This window comes from Aquarana catesbeiana, linkage group LG01 (genome assembly GCF_042186555.1).
Source record: "Aquarana catesbeiana isolate 2022-GZ linkage group LG01, ASM4218655v1, whole genome shotgun sequence".
In the NCBI taxonomy this organism is placed as follows: Eukaryota; Metazoa; Chordata; class Amphibia; order Anura; family Ranidae; genus Aquarana; species Aquarana catesbeiana.
Genome location: NC_133324.1, coordinates 140,923,809 through 140,945,000, shown reverse-complemented (window position 1 = coordinate 140,945,000; position 21,192 = coordinate 140,923,809). Strand labels below are relative to the sequence as shown.

The 21,192-nt window shown below is 47.7% G+C and overlaps 1 protein-coding gene across 1 annotated transcript in view; it reads left to right on the top strand.

Annotated features, from left to right (window-relative positions):
* The first annotated feature begins 14,098 nt into the window (after positions 1-14,098).
* FCHO2 (FCH and mu domain containing endocytic adaptor 2) overlaps positions 14,099-21,192 on the top strand; it is a 216,302-nt gene continuing 209,208 nt past the window's right edge. Inside the window, exon 1 of the mRNA XM_073624347.1 lies at positions 14,099-14,316. Within this exon, the coding sequence (XP_073480448.1) occupies positions 14,284-14,316 (33 nt within the window). The 5' untranslated portion in view covers positions 14,099-14,283. The remainder of the gene's footprint in view (positions 14,317-21,192) is intronic.

Sequence of the window (21,192 nt, the reverse complement as noted above, 5' to 3'; positions counted from 1 at the left end):
TCATGAGATCAAAGGAGCTGCCTGAAGAGCTCAGACAGAATTGTGGCAAGGCACAGATCTGGCCAAGGCTACAAAAGATTCCTGCTGCACTTAAGGTTCCTAAGAGCACAGTGGCCTCCATAATCCTTAAATGGAAGACATTTGGGACAACCAGAACCCTTCCTAGAGCTGGCCGTCTGGCCAAACTGAGATATCGGGGGAGAAGAGCCTTGGTGAGAGAGGTAAAGAAGAACCCAAAGATCACACTGGCTGAGCTCCAGAGATGCAGTCGGGAGATGGGAGAAAGTTGTAAAAAGTCAACCATCACTGCAGCCCTCCACCAGTCAGGGCTTTATGGCAGAGTGGCCCAACGGAAGCCTCTCCTCAGTACAAGACACATGAAAGCCTGCATGGAGTTTGCTAAAAAAACACCTGAAGAACTCACAAGATGGTGAGAAATAAGATTCTCTGGTCTGATGAGACCAAGATAGAGCTTTTTGGCCTTAATTCTAAGTGGTATATGTGTAGAAAACCAGGCACTGCTCATCACCTGTCCAATACAGTCCCAACAGTAAAGCATGGTGGTGGCAGCATCATGCTGTGGGGGTGTTTTTCAGCTGCAGGGACAGAACGACTGGTTGCAATCGAGGAAAAGATGAATGTGGCCAAGTACAGGGATATCTTGGATGAAAACCTTCTCCAGAGTGCTCAGGACCTCAGACTGGGCCCGAAGGTTTACCTTCCAACAAGACAATGACCCTAAGCAGACAGCTAAAATAACGAAGGAGTGGCTTCACAACAACTCGGTGACTGTTCTTGAATGGCCCAGCCAGAGCCCTGACCACCTTAAACAAAAATATTAAAAGCCAGCAGCTACAAATACTGCAGCTGCTGACTTTTAATAAATGGACACTTACCTGTCCCGGGGTCCAGCGATGTCGACAGCCGAAGCCGATCGATCGCATGTCTCTCAGCTGCCCCCGCCTCCATCCTCGGTCAGGGAATCAGGAAGTGAAGCATTGCGGCTTCACTGCCCGGTTCCCTACTGCGCATGCGCGAGTCGCGATGCGCGTCTACACTGGTCCCCGTTGTGTTGTGGGAACTGTGTGTTTCCCAGAACACAACGGGGGGGGGGGGGCGGGCATTTGCGGCTAGCTGTGGCTAGCTATGCCCGGAAGTGGGTGCAGATACCTGTATTATACAGGTATCTGCACCCCCCTCCCCCCTGAAAGGTGCCAATTGAGGCACCGGGGGGGAGGGGAATCCGATGAGCGGAAGTTCCACTTCAGGGTGGAACTCTACTTTAAACCCAATTGAGCATCTCTGGAGAGACCTAAAAATGGCTGTCCACCAATGTTTACCATCCAACCTGACAGAACTGGAGAGGATCTGCAAGGAGGAATGGCAGAGGATCCCCAAATCCAGGTGTGAAAAACTTGTTGCATCTTTCCCAAAAAGACTCATGGCTGTATTAGATCAAAAGAAGCTTCTACTAAATACTGAGCAAAGGGTCTGAATACTTAGGACCATGTGATTTTTCTTTTTAAATAAATCTGCAAAAATGTCAACAATTCTGTGTTTTTCTGTCAATATGGGGTGCTGTGTGTACATTAATGAGGAAAAAAAATAAACTTAAATGATTTTAGCAAATGGCTGCAATATAACAGAGTGAAAAATTTAAGGGGGTCTGAATACTTTGCGTCCCCACTGTATATTCGGGTAAGTTTTAGCCTTTAAAATCACATTCTATGTATTTAATGTTTGCTAATGTATTAATTTCTTCATTCAATAATTACCATTATTGTAATATGCTGTGAATGTCCTCTTTGTCCTCATGCATGCTGTAAGCTTTTAATGCTCCTTTTTTGAACTTCATGCATATTTGCCTTTACTAACCTCCCCAGCATGCTATCCTGGGCACATACACGCCTAGCCTAGTAACTTAACAATGTATTTTGTCATTTTAATTTTTGTGCTTACCCTAAACAGCCCCTAAAATGGGTCCAAATGTTATTGTCCTCAAATTCAGGCAGCGTGCAAGAGCCCCCCCCCCCCCCCCCCAAAAAATGCTAAGTCAACCGATACCAATACTCTATCCGCTGACTTTGCCAAACCCATACACACACCATACCTCTTTTGTGGTCATATTTCTGGAGGATGATTTCACCAAAGCATGTAGTGCAAGGGCCTGCCTAAATACCTTCAAATGGTACTGTTGAAAGTTTTTGTCTCCTATTATCTTGATAGGTAATTTATGAATGTAAAAATGTGCTTCAATTTGGAGAGTGTGTATCCATATTTTTGGATTATGACACTTCTTACCTGTCCAGTGGGCTGCCAATAGTGTAAGTAAGGAGGGGCTTGCCAAAGTATCACACATTATTTATGCATTCAGCTCTCATGGAAGTGGAGCGGGTTACCTGTCCAAAACATCTACCCATCCCCCCCCCCCCCCCCCCAACCATAACATTTTTAGAATGGGCCACCAGAGGGTGTGAGGAATCTGATAAGTTGATCTTATACTTTTGTCTTTAAATACCGTATTTATCGGCGTATAACACGCACTTTTTTCCCCTTAAAATCAGGGGAAAATTGCGGGTGCGTGTTATACGCCGATCCCCCGCTGACTGTGAGCGGAGGAGCGAGTGCCACCGACATACATACATAGCTGAGTGTACTCGGCTAGGTTTGGCTAGCTCCGCTCACGGTCATGGCCAGTCCCGCCCTATGATGGACATAACACGGGGACTGGGCGTGACTGTGAGCGGAGCTAGCCGAGTTCATTGGGCTATGTATATCGGCAGCGCTCGGCTCCGCCCAAAGGACTACAAAAGGAGCCGAGAGCAGCTGAGAGACACAGGACCGGCTCTGTGTCTCTCGGCGGTGCCATATTTAAAAACTGTAGTGACACTGACAAGTCTGCAGTGTCACTGGGCAAGGCTGCAAATGACACTGAAAGGCTGCAGATGACACTGACAAGGCTGCAGATGGACACTGATAAGGCTGCATTGATGGGCATTTAAATGTAAGTTTTTTTTCCTTTAAAATTCCCTCCTAAACTTGGGGTGCGTGTTATACGCCGATAAATATGGTACTGTACATTTAAATAAGTGTTATACTTATGTTGGCCAAGAATGTTTGTGTCTAATCTGCTTGCAATAGTATGTGGAAAAGTAGTAATTCCTTTTTCTTGTTTGACTCCACAATTTGATTCCATCCCACAGGAATGGCAGGCTGTTGCTTCCCAATTCCACCATCAGTGGGATTTTCCTAACTGTGGTGGGGCGATTGATGGGAAGCATGTGCGTATTGTCCCACCACGTGCTCTTATTATAATTATAAGGGATTTTGCAGTATAGTGATGCTAGCGGTAGTGTCAGCAAATTATGAATTCCTGTACTTTGATGTTGGGAAGAACAGCCGCAACTCGGACAGAGAAGTGATTGCCCAGGCTGAATAATACCGTCGGCTACAGAATGGCACCTTACATTTTCTACCTCCTGAGAAGAATGTCGAGGGCCTCAATTTTGTATTTGTTGAAGATGAGGCCTTTGCTCTGAGGCCCTTTCCCATGAGGAACCTCACCCCAGAGCAAAGGATCTACAACTATAGGCTGTTTCGTGCCCGAAGGCTTTTTGAAAATGCATTTGAAATACTATCAAGTCGGTTCAGGCTTTTTCTAACAGCAATTAACCTGGCTGAATACAAGCTGAATCATGTTGTCTTGTGCTGTCGCATCCTGCACAATTACTTAAGGAGGAATGCAAGCAGCTACCTTGCCTCACTTCCAAATGAGGTTGACTTTTCTGCGTCAGGCCAGCTGATCCTGCTGTGCTGACAGCTCTGGAAAGTGGCCATGCTGGGTTGCCCTCCCAAACTGCCCAAGATGTCTGCCAACAGTATATGGACTACTTTGTGGGTAGAGGGGCAGTGGCTTTCATTTATTTGAATTACTGTTTGTGTTTCTTATCTGTCTCCTAGGTACCTTATTTGCTCCATGAGGTGACAATCTCTTCTTCAGCTAACTATTATGTTGTGCTGTGGGTCTGCCACACACACACACACACACACACAATGGGGGTTATTTACTAAAGGAAAATCCACTTTGCACTGCAAGTGCACTGAAAGTGCACTTGGAAGTAAAGTCGCTGTAGATCCGAGGGGAACATTCAAGGTAAATAAAAACAGCATTTTATAGAGAGGAATGGGTGTGTGGCGCTATCTAAAATGACACAGTATATAAATTACATAGATAGTTACATAGTTACATAGTAGGTGAGGTTGAAAAAAGACAAGTCCATCAAGTCCAACCTATGTGTGTGATTATGTGTCAGTATTACATTGTATATCCCTGTATGTTGCGGTCATTCAGGTGCTTATCTAATAGTTTCTTGAAGCTATCAATGCTCCCCGCTGAGACCACCGCCTGTGGAAGGGAATTCCACATCCTTGCCGCTCTTACAGTAAAGAACCCTCTACGTAGTTTAAGGTTAAACCTCTTTTCTTCTAATTTTAATGAGTGGCCACGAGTCTTGTTAAACTCTCTTCTGCGAAAAGTTTTAACCCTATTGTGGGGTCACCAGTCCGGTATTTGTAAATTGAAATCATATCCCCTCTCAAGCGTCTCTTCTCCAGAGAGAATAAGTTCAGTGCTTGCAACCTTTCCTCATAACTAAGATCCTCCAGACCCTTTATTAGCTTTGTTGCCCTTCTTTGTACTCGCTCCATTTCCAGTACATCCTTCCTGAGGACTGGTGCCCAGAACTGGACCGCATACTCTAGGTGCGGCCGGACCAGAGTCTTGTAGAGCGGGAGAATTATCGTTTTATCTCTGGAGTTGATCCCCCTTTTAATGCATGCCAATATTCTGTTTGCTTTGTTAGCAGCAGCTTGGCATTGCATGCCATTGCTGAGCCAATCATCTACTAGGACCCCCAGGTCCTTTTCCATCCTAGATTCCCCCAGAGGTTCTCCCCCCAGTGTATAGATTGCATTCATATTTTTGCCACCCAAATGCATTATTTTACATTTTTCTACATTGAACCTCATTTGCCATGTAGTCGCCCACCCCATTAATTTGTTCAGGTCTTTTTGCAAGGTTTCCACGTCCTGCGGAGAAGTTATTGCCCTGCTTAGTTTAGTATCGTCTGCAAATACAGAGATTGAACTGTTTATCCCATCCTCTAGATCGTTTATGAACAAATTAAATAGGATTGGTCCCAGCACAGAACCCTGGGGAACCCCACTACCCACCCCTGACCATTCCAAGTACTCCCCATTTATCACCACCCTCTGAACTCGCCCTTGTAGCCAGTTTTCAATCCATGTACTCACCCTATGGTCCATGCCAATGGACCTTATCTTGTACAGTAAACGTTTATGGGGAACTGTGTCAAATGCTTTTGCAAAATCCAGATACACCACGTCTACGGGCCTTCCTTTATCTAGATGGCAACTCACCTCCTCATAGAAGGTTAATAGATTGGTTTGGCAAGAACGATTCTTCATGAATCCATGCTGATTACTGCTAATGATACCGTTCTTATTACTAAAATCTTGTATATAGTCCCTTATCATCCCCTCCAAGAGTTTACATACTATTGATGTTAGGCTAACTGGTCTGTAATTCCCAGGGATGTATTTTGGGCCCTTTTTAAATATTGGTGCTACATTGGCTTTTCTCCAATCAGCTGGTACCATTCCAGTCAGTAGACTATCTGTAAAAAATATGGGATAAATAATCAAAATGTGAAACCCAGTAAATCTGGACCCAATTTAAGTCCACACCTCAATACGAATAGACTGGTTACTATATGTGTGAAAAATATCTGCATAAAGGTAATATAAATAATATAAACAAATAATAAACTATACCAAACACTTCACCAATACACGTAAAATATCATTTCACAGTGCATACACCCTAATTATGAACCAGTCTGGGTGAGTGCCAAAGTGTCCAAAGAATATATAATTATATATAAAATGTCCAATACTCTCTCGTCCTGGTAAAGGTAAATGTTGGACAAATATTACAACTTAAACCCAAAAATCCATGTGACTATGTGAAAATATTATATATAAACCATATAAATCATTCGTGTTTTGTGTTTTATATAATCCAATCCGAGATTATAGAGGTGTCTATACCCAGCATGTATAGTCCAAAAATAACAGGTTAAAAGACAACGTGACTTCTGTGCTCATAGAATCTGGTGCTCATAAAATCTGAGCACAGAAGTCACGCTGTCTTTTCACCTGTTATTTTTGGACTATACATGCTGGGTATAGACACCTATATAATCACGGATTGGAAGTTACTAGTCAAATTGGGGAAATACCTACCCAGTCTACTGTTGCTTGCAACCTTCTTGCCCTTCAGACACCTACACTACTAGGAATGTACACACTGCAACTACTCTGTAATCTTGGCCTTGGTGCCTGGGTCTACAAAACTCGGGTACCTAGCAACACTGCCAGATCCTTCCACCTCTTCCTTCTCCATGCTAATGTTAAGGCACTACATACTTTGCTAATGTGTGGAGTGGATGTTTCTTTTGGACATCTAAACATTTGACATGTATACACATTTGAACACAGATTCCAAAAATACTTGCACAAACAAGAGGCTCACAAATATTTTCTTCCACTTCTGGGTCTCTTTGGCCCTAAGGTTTGACTTGCAACAGGGGATGTTACGTCCACAATAGGAAGGTCTGTGCTGGGTCCAGGTGTCGTATTCCACGCCTCCAAACTAACAACCTGGTTCACCTGAACGTACTCACTTTCCTCTAAAAAGAAATACAACATTCATTAATCCCCCCCCCCCCCCCAAGTCGCATATGTTTCTAGCATCCATTTTGCTGCATTCGTTGACCAACCTTGCACTGGGGACAATGTTTGCTCATGACTAGTGGACTACACCATGCTGTGCTGTGGTTCTTTTTCCCCTTAAAAATGCATCGAAAAAGGAAGGTGATGTCATTTTTACAGAGGGGAAACACTGGACAAGTGCCAGCTTTGAAACACTCATGCAGTTGCCCCCCACCCCTCTTGTCTCCTATGGGATAGGGGATATATGAGGCTCAATCTAGCAGGCGTGACTCTGTGTAACTGTGATCCCGGGGCCTGTCCTCTACCCATGTCTACACTGGCAAGGCTGCATAATGGGTACTGATGAGCCAGCCATCAATGAGAAAGTGTTATTTACCCCTTTAAGTTTCGCCCTAAGCCCAGGCCTACCTAGAATCACCCCTATCAGTGGGTAAATGAGTGTGTTTGAAGTTGTCACTTACGCTTTTGGGGGGAAGATGGCCTTGAAGTCTCCCCTGTTCGGGCCAGGGTGACAGTAGGCTCCCTTTGTCCCCTCTAGTGGTTTGTCTGTAGCCTCCTTTTTTGTGCTTCCCTGTTGAAAGAAGATTTAAAAAGATTTTTTTTTACACAAAAAATGGCAAAAAAAATATTTAAATATTCATATCTGCTTTATATTTAACTTCATGTTAAAACAAATTCAGACAAAGATTAGAAAAAACATTATCTAGAATTTTAAAAGCACATATACAGACAGCTAATATACACATATACATATTGTTTAGATAGAAATATTGCTTACTTTTTGATGATGTGATGGATGGACTCCATGTGCTTATGCTTGAGGTGCTTTAAACCATCTGACCATCGCTTTCGGATTTGATCCTTCGTTCGTTTGACTGAAAATTCGACCTCCAAAACGGCGAGGACCTTGTCCAAAATGAGGTCTTTTCGTCTGTTGGGCCTTTCATAGTTGCGCAGCTTACAATCAGTCGTGCTTCTCAAGAATACGCACCATCTCCACCATCTCAGCTTTGATTATGGGGGTGGCTTTGTGCCTCCTATAAGATACACTACCGCGGGGATGCCTGGAATTCTTGGAATGTGCCATGCTGTCACACTCCTGCATGTTCCGCCATGTTTTTTTCGCATGCAGAAGAGAGATGGTCACGCCCCAGTGTCATGACGCACTGAGAGCGGAGTTTCACGAATGCGCTGTGTATATAAAGCCTTAACGTGCGGTCGTTGTAACGGCCGTAGGAACCATCTGGGAGTGGAGGACGGATGATCGACATCGCCAAAACAAAAGTTAAAACGAAGGTACAATTGTAAATTGGGGCATCAGTTGTTAGTGGCCTATATTGCTTATAGATTGAGGCCTATATTGGGAACAGATTATTTGAGTTTATCCTGACATTAGGGTTTGTCTTGTGTTGTGTCTTGCAGGCACAATGGTGGATAAATTCACAGTGCCAGATTTTTTGCCAGATTTTATTCAGCAGTACCGGGAACTGCCGTGTCTATGGCAAGTCAAAAGTAGGGATTACTCCATAAAAATCAAGAGGAAGGCAGCAATGGAGAAACTGTTGGAATTGGTGAAGCCTCTGTATCCTATGGCAGACATCAATTATTTGAAGGCCAAAGTTGGTAGCCTGCATAGTACATATAATAGGGAGCAGCAGATGACATATACAGTGGGGACGGAAAGTATTCAGACCCCCTTAAATTTTTCACTTTGTTATATTGCAGCCATTTGCTAAAATAATTTAAGTTCTTTTTTTTTCCTCAATTAATTTACACACCGCACCCCCATATTGACAGAAAAACACAGAATTGTTGACATTTTTGCAAATTTATTAAAAAAGAAAAACTGAAATATCACATGGTCCTAAGTATTCAGACGCTTTGCTCAGTATTTACTCTAAGCACCCTTTTGATCTAATACAGCCATGAGTCTTTTTGGGAAAGATGCAACAAGTTTTTCATACCTGGATTTGGGGATCCTCTGCCATTCCTCCTTGCAGATCCTCTCCAGTTCTGTCAAGTTGGATGGTAAACATTGGTGGACAGCCATTTTTAGGTCTCTCCAGAGATGCTCAATTGGGTTTAAGTCAGGGCTCTGGCTGGGTCATTCAAGAACAGTCACAGAGTTGTTGTGAAGCCACTCCTTCGTTATTTTAGCAGTGTGCTTAGGGTCATTGTCTTGGAAGGTAAACCTTCGGCCCAGTCTGAGGTCCTGAGCACTCTGGAGAAGGTTTTCGTCCAGGATATCCCTGTACTTGGCCGCATTCATCTTTCCCTCAATTGCAACCAGTCGTCCTGTCCCTGCAGCTGAAAAACACCCCCACAGCATGATGCTGCCACCACCCTGCTTCACTGTTGGGACTGTATTGGACAGGTGATGAGCAGTGCCTGGCTTTCTCCACACATACCGCTTAGAATTAAGGCTAAAAAGTTCTATCTTGGTCTCATCAGACCAGAGAATCTTATTTCTCACCAACTTGGAGTCCTTCAGGTGTTTTTTTTTTTTTTTTAACAAACTCCGTGCGGGCTTTCATGTGTCTTGCACTGAGGAGAGGCTTCCGTCGGGCCACTCTGCCATAAAGCCCCGACTGGTGGAGGGCTGCAGTGATGGTTGACTTTCTACAAATTTCTCCCATCTCCCGACTGCATCTCTGGACAGTGATCTTCTTTACCTCTCTCTCCAAGGCTCTTCTAACCCGATATCTCAGTTTGGCCAGACAGCCAGCTCTAGGAAGGGTTCTGGTTGTCCCAAACGTCTTCCATTTAAGGATTATGGAGGCCACTGTGCTCTTAGGAACCTTAAGTGCAGCAGAAATTTTTTTGTAACCTTGGCCAGATCTGTGCCTTGCCACAATTCTGTCTCTGAGCTCTTAAGGCAGTTCCTTTTGACCTCATGATTCTCATTTGCTCTGACATGCACTGTGAGCTGTAAGGTCTTATATAGACAGGTGTGTGGCTTTCCTAATCAAGTCCAATCAGTATAATCAAAGCCACAGCTGCACTTAAATGAAGGTGTAGAACCATCTCAAGGATGATCAGAAGAAATGGACAGCACCTGAGTTAAATATATGAGTGTCACAGCAAAGGGTCTGAATATTTAGGACCATGTGATATTTCAGTTTTTCTTTTTTAATAAATCTAAATGATTTTAGCAAATGTCTGCAAAATAACAGAGTGAAAAATTTAAGGGGGTCTGAATACTTTCCGTCCCCACTGTATGTCCCCACAGCCTGCATTTTTTGTCATACCAAACAGAACCACGCCCATCACTCTCAACACTTCCTTCCACATCTGCTGAGGCCACAGCTCCTGAGGTCCACCCTGGTCTTTCTACACAGGAAGAAATGTGGAGGAGCCCAGCTTGACCCAGGTATAGCATTGTTGAACAAATTTGTAGACAAAAATTTAATGATGTTAACTAGATGTTGACCCCAAATTTCTGCCTTAACAAAGTGATTTACATATCAATAGACAGTAGTGGCCACAAATGATTGGAAAAAGAATGAAAAATGCTGGGGTCAGAATGATAGTCTTTTTTATTTAACATTCAATTTGTAACAGTCATGAGCTCAAAATTGTGTGTGATTGATGACCAAAAACCTAAAAATATGTCTCATTTCCATACACCGGAAAGTCTCAGTCAGGAGGAGCCTGTGCCCAGCAGCCAGACTGAGTCCCAGATTCCTCCCCTACGCCCTCCAACTAAAAGGGCCAGGAAACCAAGAAATTTGGATGACGCCACAGCTGCCTTCCTCAGGCATGCAACAAGTGCCATTAGCATGCTACCAGATGCAAAGGAGGCATTTGGATGCATAACCGCCAATAAATTGAAGGCTATGGAGGAGGACCAACGCAGTTTGTGCGAGGAGATGATCCTGCAGTTCCTCAACAAGGGGAGGAAGGGCCAAATTCCCCCTAAAACCCACATATGCGAATTAGAGCACAATCCTCCACCACCTCCACAGCCACCCCACCCACCAGAGCAGCATGGCAGACCATGGCAAATGCAGCCCCAACAAGCCCGCTGGGCTGGTGATATTCAACCCTACAATTTATAATTTTCTTTTTGTTTATTTTGAAAATTATGATTTGATGAGTTCTTTTTTTGTGCAGAGAATGCATTTTCTCTTTAACTTAGTTTATTTGTGTGGAAGGAAGTGTTGAGAGCAATGGCCTGGGTTCAGTCTGGTCTGGCAAAAAAAGCAGGCTGTTGTAAGACCACAGCCTCGGGACATATATGTCATCTGCTGCTGCTCCCAATCTCTCGGAGTCCAGGACCGTATTGTGCTCCCTTTTTAAATGGACTCCTCAGGTTACCAATTTTGAAATTCACATAATTGATGTCTGCTCTGGGGTACAAACGCTTCACCAATTCCAACTGTTTCTCCATCGTTGCCTTCCTCTTGATTTTTATATGACCTTGTGCTCCCTATTAAATAAAAAATATTGTGTTAGAAAAATACTTGGCTATGTGTTTTACTTAAAAAAAAAAAAAAAAAAAAAAAAAAAAGGACAGTTTGTGAGTAGGCAGGTACATTTCAAAAATACAATGTCAAATTAACAAGGGACACCAACATAGTTGTATCTTTGAGCTTAAAAACTATGAGATAATAATGGTGTTGTGGTAACTTGACTCAAAAAAAAAAAAAAAAAATATTCTGGAGATCACTAGAAAGAAAAAATTGAAATACGTTTGGCAGAACTCCGTCAATATCACCAGCAAAGCAGCTTTATTATTATCCTATTATAAAGAAGAAGAGAATGTGCGCTGCATTGAGAGATTTCATTTTCCCCGTCACTAATGTGATATCTCTATTACGAATGCTAGTTTTACAAGACCGACCGCTTCTGGCTCGTCCTGGCTTCCAAGCATGCGTGTTTGTACTTTGGACTTTTGTCAGACGGACTTTTGTACACACGCTCGGAAAATCCGACAACACACATTTTGTCCGTGGAAAATTTGAAAACCAGCTAGCAAACTTGTCATGCCCAGAAGGGGTTTGGTGGTGTGCCGCGCTGCAGTCACAGAAACCTTAGTCTCTGTATATCCTGAGTGCGGAGCCCTGACACTGGCTCTCACATCCTGGGCCTGTTGTGGGGAGTGCCAGGCCTTCCTCTTTGAGGTGCTCCCAGTCAGGGAGGCTCTGTGTGACTACCTGGTACCCTGCCAAGACACAATGCACTATGGACCATTGCTACTAAGGTCACCACTGTGGCCAAGTCATCTGCACAGCAACACCTGGGCTCTCCAGGCATGGTGGAGGAGGATAGCACCCCCCAGAGCTCCCCCATGGACCATGAGGTTGAGCCTGCCTTGGAGGTACCATCCATGGAGGCAATTGAGGCACCGCCACTTACAGCAGTACACCCAGCAGAGGGAAGTGGTTCTCTAGGACCATCGGAGGTACAGCCGTCTGCCAAACTGCTGCCACAGTCGGTTGCGGTGTGTGGGCCTTCAGCCCCTTGTCAGGAGCTTAAGAAGTGGCCTGGGGCTTTGTGGGACGCCCCTAAAGGTACTGCCACAGTGAAGGCGCCAGAAGGATCTATGGCCCATGTCGCTTCACCTGCAACATTTTCACCAGTCCCCACTGCTGCTTTGCCTGAGAGGGGGCGCCCTCCTTACATGGGTTCAGAGGAGGAGGAAGAGGAAGAGACCGGCAGTCCCCCTGGAGACCCTCAATGCCCACCATCCTACCTGCCCCCCAGGACAGGAGCAGAGCCACCACCTCATGTGGTTGTCGTAGCTCCAGAGGCAAATGACAGAGACGTTAGTGAACTCTATGGACTTGCGTTCCCCTGTGTCCTAGAAGCTTTGTTTGCACCTTAGAGGCACAGTGGCACGAGACTGCTGTCTAGGATCATATACATGTAGCTAAGTCCGGAGCCTCTCCAGGCCTAATGGCGACCTCCAGAGTCAGGGACAGCCAACATCCTTCTGTGTAGAGTGGGTCACGAGGCATGGTGGGTGTAATGCAAGGCAGATTAATAGGCGCCAGACACTTCTTGAATGCAAAGAGATTTATTTTCTCTTAAACAGAACTGTGGGAGAGAGGGTTAAGGCCAGGACACCCTTTAGTGGTTGCAATGTTAATTAGCAGACTCCGAGACTTCTATATATAGACAGCCGGACACCACATCTGCATGTGTAGACACGCTGTCTCCTATGGCAGCAATCTTGAACAGTTTCTGAAAAAGGTTGTAATGATTTCTTTCACTTCCTCCACAATCTTCTTTTTAAATCTTCACTCAACGAGCTCCCAGTCTATCACTTAGCCCTGCCGATCCACTGCCACTGGATCCCCGAGCTTTTCCAATCTTCTCAATGAGTATCTTCCTCAAGCGTCACCCCCGTGTCCCTGCTGGGTACCTAGCTTGGCACTCACAGAAACTCTTCAAGTTTCACACCACTGGCCTGCTCGGTCCCTGGCTTGACACACAATAATGCTCTGTAAGTGTCACCTCCAATGGCTGGGTCCCTGGCTTGACCTCTGATGAAGTTTCCCAATTACTTGTCCCCGGTTGGTGAGAATACTGCTCAGGTACTTGGTTCAGCTGCTCACAGTGGTCCCTGGTAATAATGTGGATGGTTCCTTAGTGGCAGCTTCCCCTCTACCTCCGACCACGACGCGTCCTCCGGCCGGGAGAACCATCACTTCTGGTTGGACAGCAAGCCGCAATCCCAACCCTACGCTGCTCTCTTGCTTCTGGATAGGCCCTCAGAAGCGTCCCAGAAGCTTGCCTAGTTCCCCTAGTGGTAGCTCCGGCCCTCCACAGGCATTATAAATTCTGGACTTTGGATGTAGCGAAGACTATAAATAAACAGGTTCAACTTATGTAGGAGACTTGTTTCAGCTCTGTTTATCAACTGAGGCCAGTCACTTCAATGCGTGTATATATGGGTTTACAATCAATTTCATTTGAAGTTTTCTCACTTCCTGTTTTGGCTATGGGACAGGAAGTGAAGAGAAATCTCCCCAAATGGGGCACAGATGGCAACAAAACTGAGGGGTTGTAACCCTCCCTTACTCTATCCAAAATGAAAAAAAAAGTTTTGCAGTCAGTTACACTTTAAAGTGCACCTAAAGTTGCTCAAAGGCCATTGCAGGCATAGTAATGTGCTGAGGGCCGCACACCCTCCATGCAGACACAGGCCCCCGGCAGGGAGGTGCAGAGAAGCACGCTGCTCATACTTGTCATTTCTGTCTTGTGTTTATCACAGTTTGAGGCAGCACTGAGCGGCACTGCCTGATTCGGCCAGCAGGGGCCGCTGTGGGTCGGTGTCCCTCCCTTGGCCGTGGCGCGCATGCGTGCTCCCAGTCCCAGGAGGGGGAGGAGGGATTCCGTCTGGTTCCGTAGGTTTGGGGAGAAGCAGAGAAGGGAGAGCGGATCGGGCCGGGGAGCCGGCGGACAGCGGGCCGCATTGGAGAAGACAGAGGGGGGCTGTGTCCGGCCTCTGAGTCCGCCAGCAGAATGGTGATGGCCTACTTCGTGGAGAATTTCTGGGTGAGCTGAGCTCTGATTTGTCTTCTCTTCCTGCCCGGCCTCCCTTCCCTGGAGTGCTAGAGGAGGGGGCTGTACCTGGGACCGGGGGCCCTACAGCTGCTGGAACCTTTTCATCACAGGCCGGGGGCATGCTGGGATCTCTAGTACATCAACATCTGGGGGCCCAACATGACACCCTATTGTGTACATCACAGGGGCCCCATACTGACACCACCTGGAAGGGCCCCGTACTGACACCACCTGGAAGGGCCCCGTACTGACACCACCTGGAAGGGCCCCGTACTGACACCACCTGGGGGGGCCCCGTACTGACACCACCTGGGGGGGCCCCGTACTGACACCACCTGGGGGGGCCCCGTACTGACACCACCTGGGGGGGCCCCGTACTGACACCACCTGGGGGGGCCCCGTACTGACACCACCTGGGGGGGCCTCGTACTGACACCACCTGGAAGGGCCCCGTACTGACACCACCTGGAAGGGCCCCGTACTGACACCACCTGGGGGGGCCCCGTACTGACACCACCTGGGGGGGCCCCGTACTGACACCACCTGGGGGGGGCCCGTACTGACACCACCTGGGGGGGGCCCGTACTGACACCACCTGGAGGGGCCCCGTACTGACACCACCTGGGGGGGCCCCGTACTGACACCACCTGGGGGGGCCCCGTACTGACACCACCTGGGGGGGCCCCGTACTGACACCACCTGGAAGGGCCCCATACTGTCAACACCTAGGGGGGCCCTGTACTGATACTACCTAGGGGGGCCCCGTACTGTCACCACCTGGAAGGGCCCCGTACTGTCACCACCTGGAAGGGCCCCGTACTGACAGCACCTAGGGGGGCCCTGTACTGATACTACCTAGGGGGGCCCCGTACTGTCACCACCTGGAAGGGCCCCGTACTGTCACCACCTGGAAGGGCCCCGTACTGACACGACCTAGGGGGGCCCCGTACTGACACGACCTAGGGGGGCCCCGTACTGACACCACCTTGGGGGGGCCGTACTGACACCACCTGGAAGGGCCCCATACTGACACCACCTGGGGGGGGGCATACTGACACCAGCTAGGGGGCCCCATACTGTCACCACCTGGAAGGGCCCCGTACTGACACCACCTGGAAGGGCCCCGTACTGACACCACCTGGAATGGCCCCGTACTGACACCACCTGGAATGGCCCCGTACTGACACCACCTGGAATGGCCCCGTACTGACACCACCTGGAATGGCCCCGTACTGACACCACCTGGAAGGGCCCCGTACTGTCACCACCTGGGGGGGCCCCGTACTGACACCACCTAGGGGAGGCCCCGTACTGTGACCACCTGGAAGGGCCCCGTACTGACACCACCTGGAAGGGCCCCTCATTGACACCACCTGGAAGGGCCCCGTACTGGCACCACCTTGGGGGGGGCGTACTGACACCACCTGGAAGGGCCCCGTACTGACACCACCTTGGGGGGGGGGCCCATACTGACACCACCTTGGGGAGGGCTGTACTGACACCAGCTAGGGGGCCCAATACTGACACCACCTGGGGGGCCCTGTATTGTCACCACCTGGAAGGGCCCCGTACTGACACCACCTAGGGGGGCCCCCGTACTGTCACCACCTAGGGGGGCCCCCGTACTGTCACCACCTAGGGGGGCCCCCGTACTGTCACCACCTAGGGGAGACCCCGTACTGTCACCACCTGGAAGGGCCCCATATTGACAGCACCTGGGGGGGCCCCATACTGACACCACCTAGGGGGGCCCCGTACTGTCACCACCTGGAAGGGCCCCGTACTGTCACCACCTGGAAGGGCCCCGTACTGTCACCACCTGGAAGGGCCCCGTACTGTCACCACCTGGAAGGGCCCCATACTGACACCACCTAGGGGGACCCCGTACTGTCACCACCTAGGGGGACCCCGTACTGTCACCACCTAGGGGGACCCCGTTCTGTCACCACCTGGAAGGGCCCCGTACTGTCACCACCTGGAAGGGCCCCGTACTGTCACCACCTGGAAGGGCCCCGTACTGTCACCACCTGGAAGGGCCCCGTACTGACACCACCTGGAAGGGCCCCGTACTGACACCACCTTGGGGGGGCCGTACTGACACCACCTTGGGGGGGGTGCGTACTGACACCACCTGGAAGGGCCCCATACTGACACCACCTGGGGGGGGGGCGTACTGACACCAGCTAGGTGGCCCCATACTGACACCACCTGGGGGGGCCGTACTGACACCACCTGGAAGGGCCCCATACTGACACCACCTTGGGGGGGGGGGGCATACTGACACCACCTGGAAGGGCCCCGTACTGACACCACCTAGGTGTGGTGTTGGAGTGGGGGGACGCAATAATGATCCCCGGCATTGGTGCCAGGGGGTGCAATAATACCTCTAAACATTGATTTCAGTTGGCACAATAATGACCCCTGGCATTGGTGTCTGTGGGCGCAATAATAACTCTAAGCATTGGTGCCAGTTGGCGCAATAATGACCCTCGAAATTGGTGCCAGTGGGTGCAATAATGACCCCCGACATTGGTGTTAGTGGGCGCAATAATGACCCCCGGTATTGGTATCAGGCGCAGTAATGACCCCCGGCATTGGTGTCAGTGGGCGCAATAATAACTCCAAGCATTGGTGCCAGTTGGCGCAATAAATGACCCTCGAAATTGGTGCCAGTATGCGCAATAATGACCCCCGGCATTGGTGTCAGTGGGCGCAATAATGACCCCCGGCATTGGTGTCAGTGGACGCAATAGTAACCCCCGGCATTGGTGTCAGTGGGCGCAGTAATAACCCAAAGCATTGGTGCCAGTTGGTGCAATAATGATCCCTGACATTGGTGCCAGTGGGTGCAATAATGACCCCCGGCATTGGTGTCAGTGGGCGCAATAATGACCCCCGGGATTGGTGTCAGTGGGCGCAATGATGACCCCCGGCATTGGTGTCAGTGGGCGCAATGATGACCCCCGGCATTGGTGTCAGTGGGCGCAATGATGACCCCCGGCATTGGTGTCAGTGGGCGCAATGATGACCCCCGGCATTGGTGTCAGTGGGCGCAATGATGACCCCCGGCATTGGTGTCAGTGGGCGCAATGATGACCCCCGGCATTGGTGTCAGTGGGCGCAATGATGACCCTCGGCATTGGTGTCAGTGGGCGCAATAATAACCCCAAGCATTGGTGCCAGTTGGCGCAATAATGATCCCTGACATTGGTGCCAGTAGGTGCAATAATGACCCCTGGCATTGGTGTCAGTGGGCGCAATAATGACCCCCGGTATTGGTGTCAGTGGGCGCAATAATGACCCCCGGCATTGGTGTCAGTGGGCGCAATAATGACCCCCGGCATTGGTGTCAGTGGATGCAATAGTAACCCCCGGCATTGGTGTCAGTGGGCGCAATAATAACCCCAAGCATTGGTGCCAGTTGGCGCAATAATGATCCCTGACATTGGTGCCAGTGGGTGCAATAATGACCCCTGGCACTGGTGTCAGTGGGCGCAATAATGACCCCCGGCATTGGTGTCAGTGGGCGCAATAATGACCCCCGGCATTGGTGTCAGTGGGCGCAATAATGACCCCCGGCATTGGTGTTAGTGGGCGCAATAATGACCCCCGGCATTGGTGTCAGTGGGCGCAATAATGACCCCCGGCATTGGTGTCAGTGGACGCAATAATAACCCCAAGTATTGGTGCCAGTTGGCGCAATAATGACCCCCGACATTGGTGTCAGTGGGCGCAATAATGACCCCCGACATTGGTGTCAGTGGGCGCAATAATGACCCCCGGCATTGGTGTCAGTGGGCGCAATAATGACCCCCGGCATTGGTGTCAGTGGGCGCAATAATGACCCCCGGCATTGGTGTCAGTGGGCGCAATAATAACCCCCGGCATTGGTGTCAGTGGACGCAGTAATACCACAAGCATTGGTGGTGTTGGCCTCATTAGTAAAACTCAGCATTGGTGTCAGTGGCCTCATAAATAACCCTGAACATTGGTGTCAGTGGCTGCAATAATCTCATGCATTGATTGCAGTGGTCACAGTTATAGCCCTCAGCAATTGGTGTCATTAACTGCAATATTAACCCCCACATTGGTGTCAGTGGCTTCTATAATAATCCCAACATTGATTGGTGTCACAGAGGGGTTTATTTACTGAAGCTAGAGAGGGCAAAATTAGTTCCAATTCTGCAGAGAAACCAATCAGCTTCCAGGTTTTATTGCTAAATTTCTGGCGTTGTTGCTGTGATCTTTGTATTCCCTACATCAGTCTGTCCACAACATCCAAGGGTCCCATTACTTTCAATGGGGCTTCCCACCTGCATCTAATTACAGGGAACCCCCTGAGTCTGTCATGGGTGACCCCAAGCATCCCTATTTACAAGTGTAGACAAGGCCATAAGGTAATACAGGACATGTGGATGTTATGAGGATGCAGAGCCTTGTAGGTCCTCTACACTGGGTTGGTCCCGAGTTGCCACGTTTGCTTTGTATAGTGATCCATATCTCTATATTACTTGGGAATAATTACAGCGAACCAGTTCATGTAGGTGCTATTTTTACCTTTTATATCCTTTAATGTCTGGACACATTTATGAATTGTTTAGCCTGTTGGGTTGATGAGTAATTCTGTATGTAATGGGTGTGTTGTGCTCTCACGTCTGGTGGTGGATGGAATGTGTTTGCACTCCATGCATATCTGCTGCCTTGTGATAGGCTTGGATCTCATACACACAACATATTCAGTCACCTGTGTGTAAAAGGATAGTGAGAGAGGGGCTACAGTGTTGGGGGATAATGCTACATAGACGATACCTGTGATATTCAGCTGTCCTTCATAGAGACTCAGATTGACTCTGTCCTTGCTCAGCAGTGTAAGGTAACACCATTATAGGCTTACGCAATAAGGCAAAGTGCATTAAAGCATAGCAGCCAATAAGAATTCATCTTTCACTGAGCTTATGTGAGTAAACGTAAATCTGTGTAAACACACTTTGCTTTTATTTGTAGATTTTTTACACTACCTTGTTGAATAAGTCAGTAGGTGTATTAATGAATGTGTTGCAGTGACATACTTGTTAATGCATTAAAGTGATTGTAAAGGCTTGTTTTTTTTTCCCTATAAAAATAACAAACATGTTATACTTACCTGCTCTGTTGCAGTGGATTTGCACAGAGCAGTCCGGATCCTCCTCTTCTCTGATCCCTCTTCTGTGCTCCTGGCCCCTCCCTCCTGTTCAGTGCCCCCACAGTAAACAGCTTGCTGTGGGGGCAACTGAGCAGAGTCGCAGCTCCCTGCGTCCATTCAGACATGGAACCCCGGCCCCGCCCCTCTTTCCCCTGATTGGCTAGCTGACTTTGACAGCAGTGGGGGTCAATGGTGTGCCGCTGCTGTGTCTCAGCCAATCGGGAAGGAGAATCTCGGAAAGCTGAGACACTCGTGGACATCACTGGACAGAGAGGGACCTTAGGTAAGTATTAGGGGGGCTGAGGGCAGCTGCTGCACACAGAATGCTTTTTATCTTCATGCATAGAATGCATAAAGATAAACTTTCTGCGTTTACAACCACTTTAAGCCTCGTACTAGAGGTGCACCAACTAGAAATTTTGGTGCTGAAACCAAAAATTCCGGATGCGCTTGGCGGAAAACTAAAATGACAGCTTTTAAAAAATATATGTTTTTATATATAATTGTAATATAATCAACTTTTTAAATAATATCATGAACTTAAATGAATATGAATTTATTGTCAGCCATTATCAGCACCTTGAAAAGCTCAAGAAAAATTGCATCTGTTTAAATTCTATGTATGTCTTCCCGTGTGGTATTTAAAAACTTGCTGCATTTTTGGTCAGTTAAAAAAACTGCACCAGAAATGCACTGAAAACGCATCAATAACGCACCCATATTATGTTATTGATGAGTTTTTTTTGAGTCACATGACCTATGAAAAACACACCATAAGCACAGTAAAATGCTGAACGCTCCATTTTCTGCCAATATGTTTCATGCAACGAATATCCGGTGCATCTCTACCTCGTACACATGATATGAATATTGGATGAATGATCATCTGTGTTTTTTTTTTTTTTTTTGCATGCTAGTCTCATATCGAAAACCAATAAGTTACTAAAGTTCCGAAACTTCTTCTACGACAGACTACAACTGTGGAAGTAATGTAATTTTTTGTAAGGTATTCTTTCATTTCTGAGCATGCGTGATCTTTGATACTGAAATAGGTGCCTATACCAGGCATTTGCAAGAGTACTCATGCAAATGCTCCTATACCTTTGCGGTGCGATTTGGGCCCATACAAAATGAATGGGCTCAAATGACACTGCAAAGAATGGCAGGTAGTTTAAACAGCAATGCCTTGCCATTCCTGTCCGAATCGCTTGTCATAGTGACTTCAGCCTGGGTTCACACAGGAGCGGTGTGGGAAACCGCAATGCGATTCGGACAAGAATCACACTGAATGCAATTTCCTTGCAGTGCGATTGTTTGAGCACAAGTATCAGTACTCGTATTCACCGATAAAAAACGGTTTCAGTGCAACCCTGCAAAAAACGTTCATTCTGTTGTCCTACGAGAAAAAATGTCATGTTTGTCCCTTCAGATATTTTTGCATGAACTGTCGTGAACGGCTCTCCAAAGCTGTGTACTAACGATCAGATTATCAGACGATCGCCCTGAAAGCGGTATTTTTCTCATCGTTTGTACTAGGCATTACCCGGCAAAGCATTGAAGAGTGTTGTGCATCATGAGAATACATACACTAGGTCTGTTTGTTGGTCGGTAAGGCTGGCCAAAAACTGCTCAATAGTAGCATGCAAGTTTTCAGATTTTGGGCACTCACTTGGTTCATTTCTGCT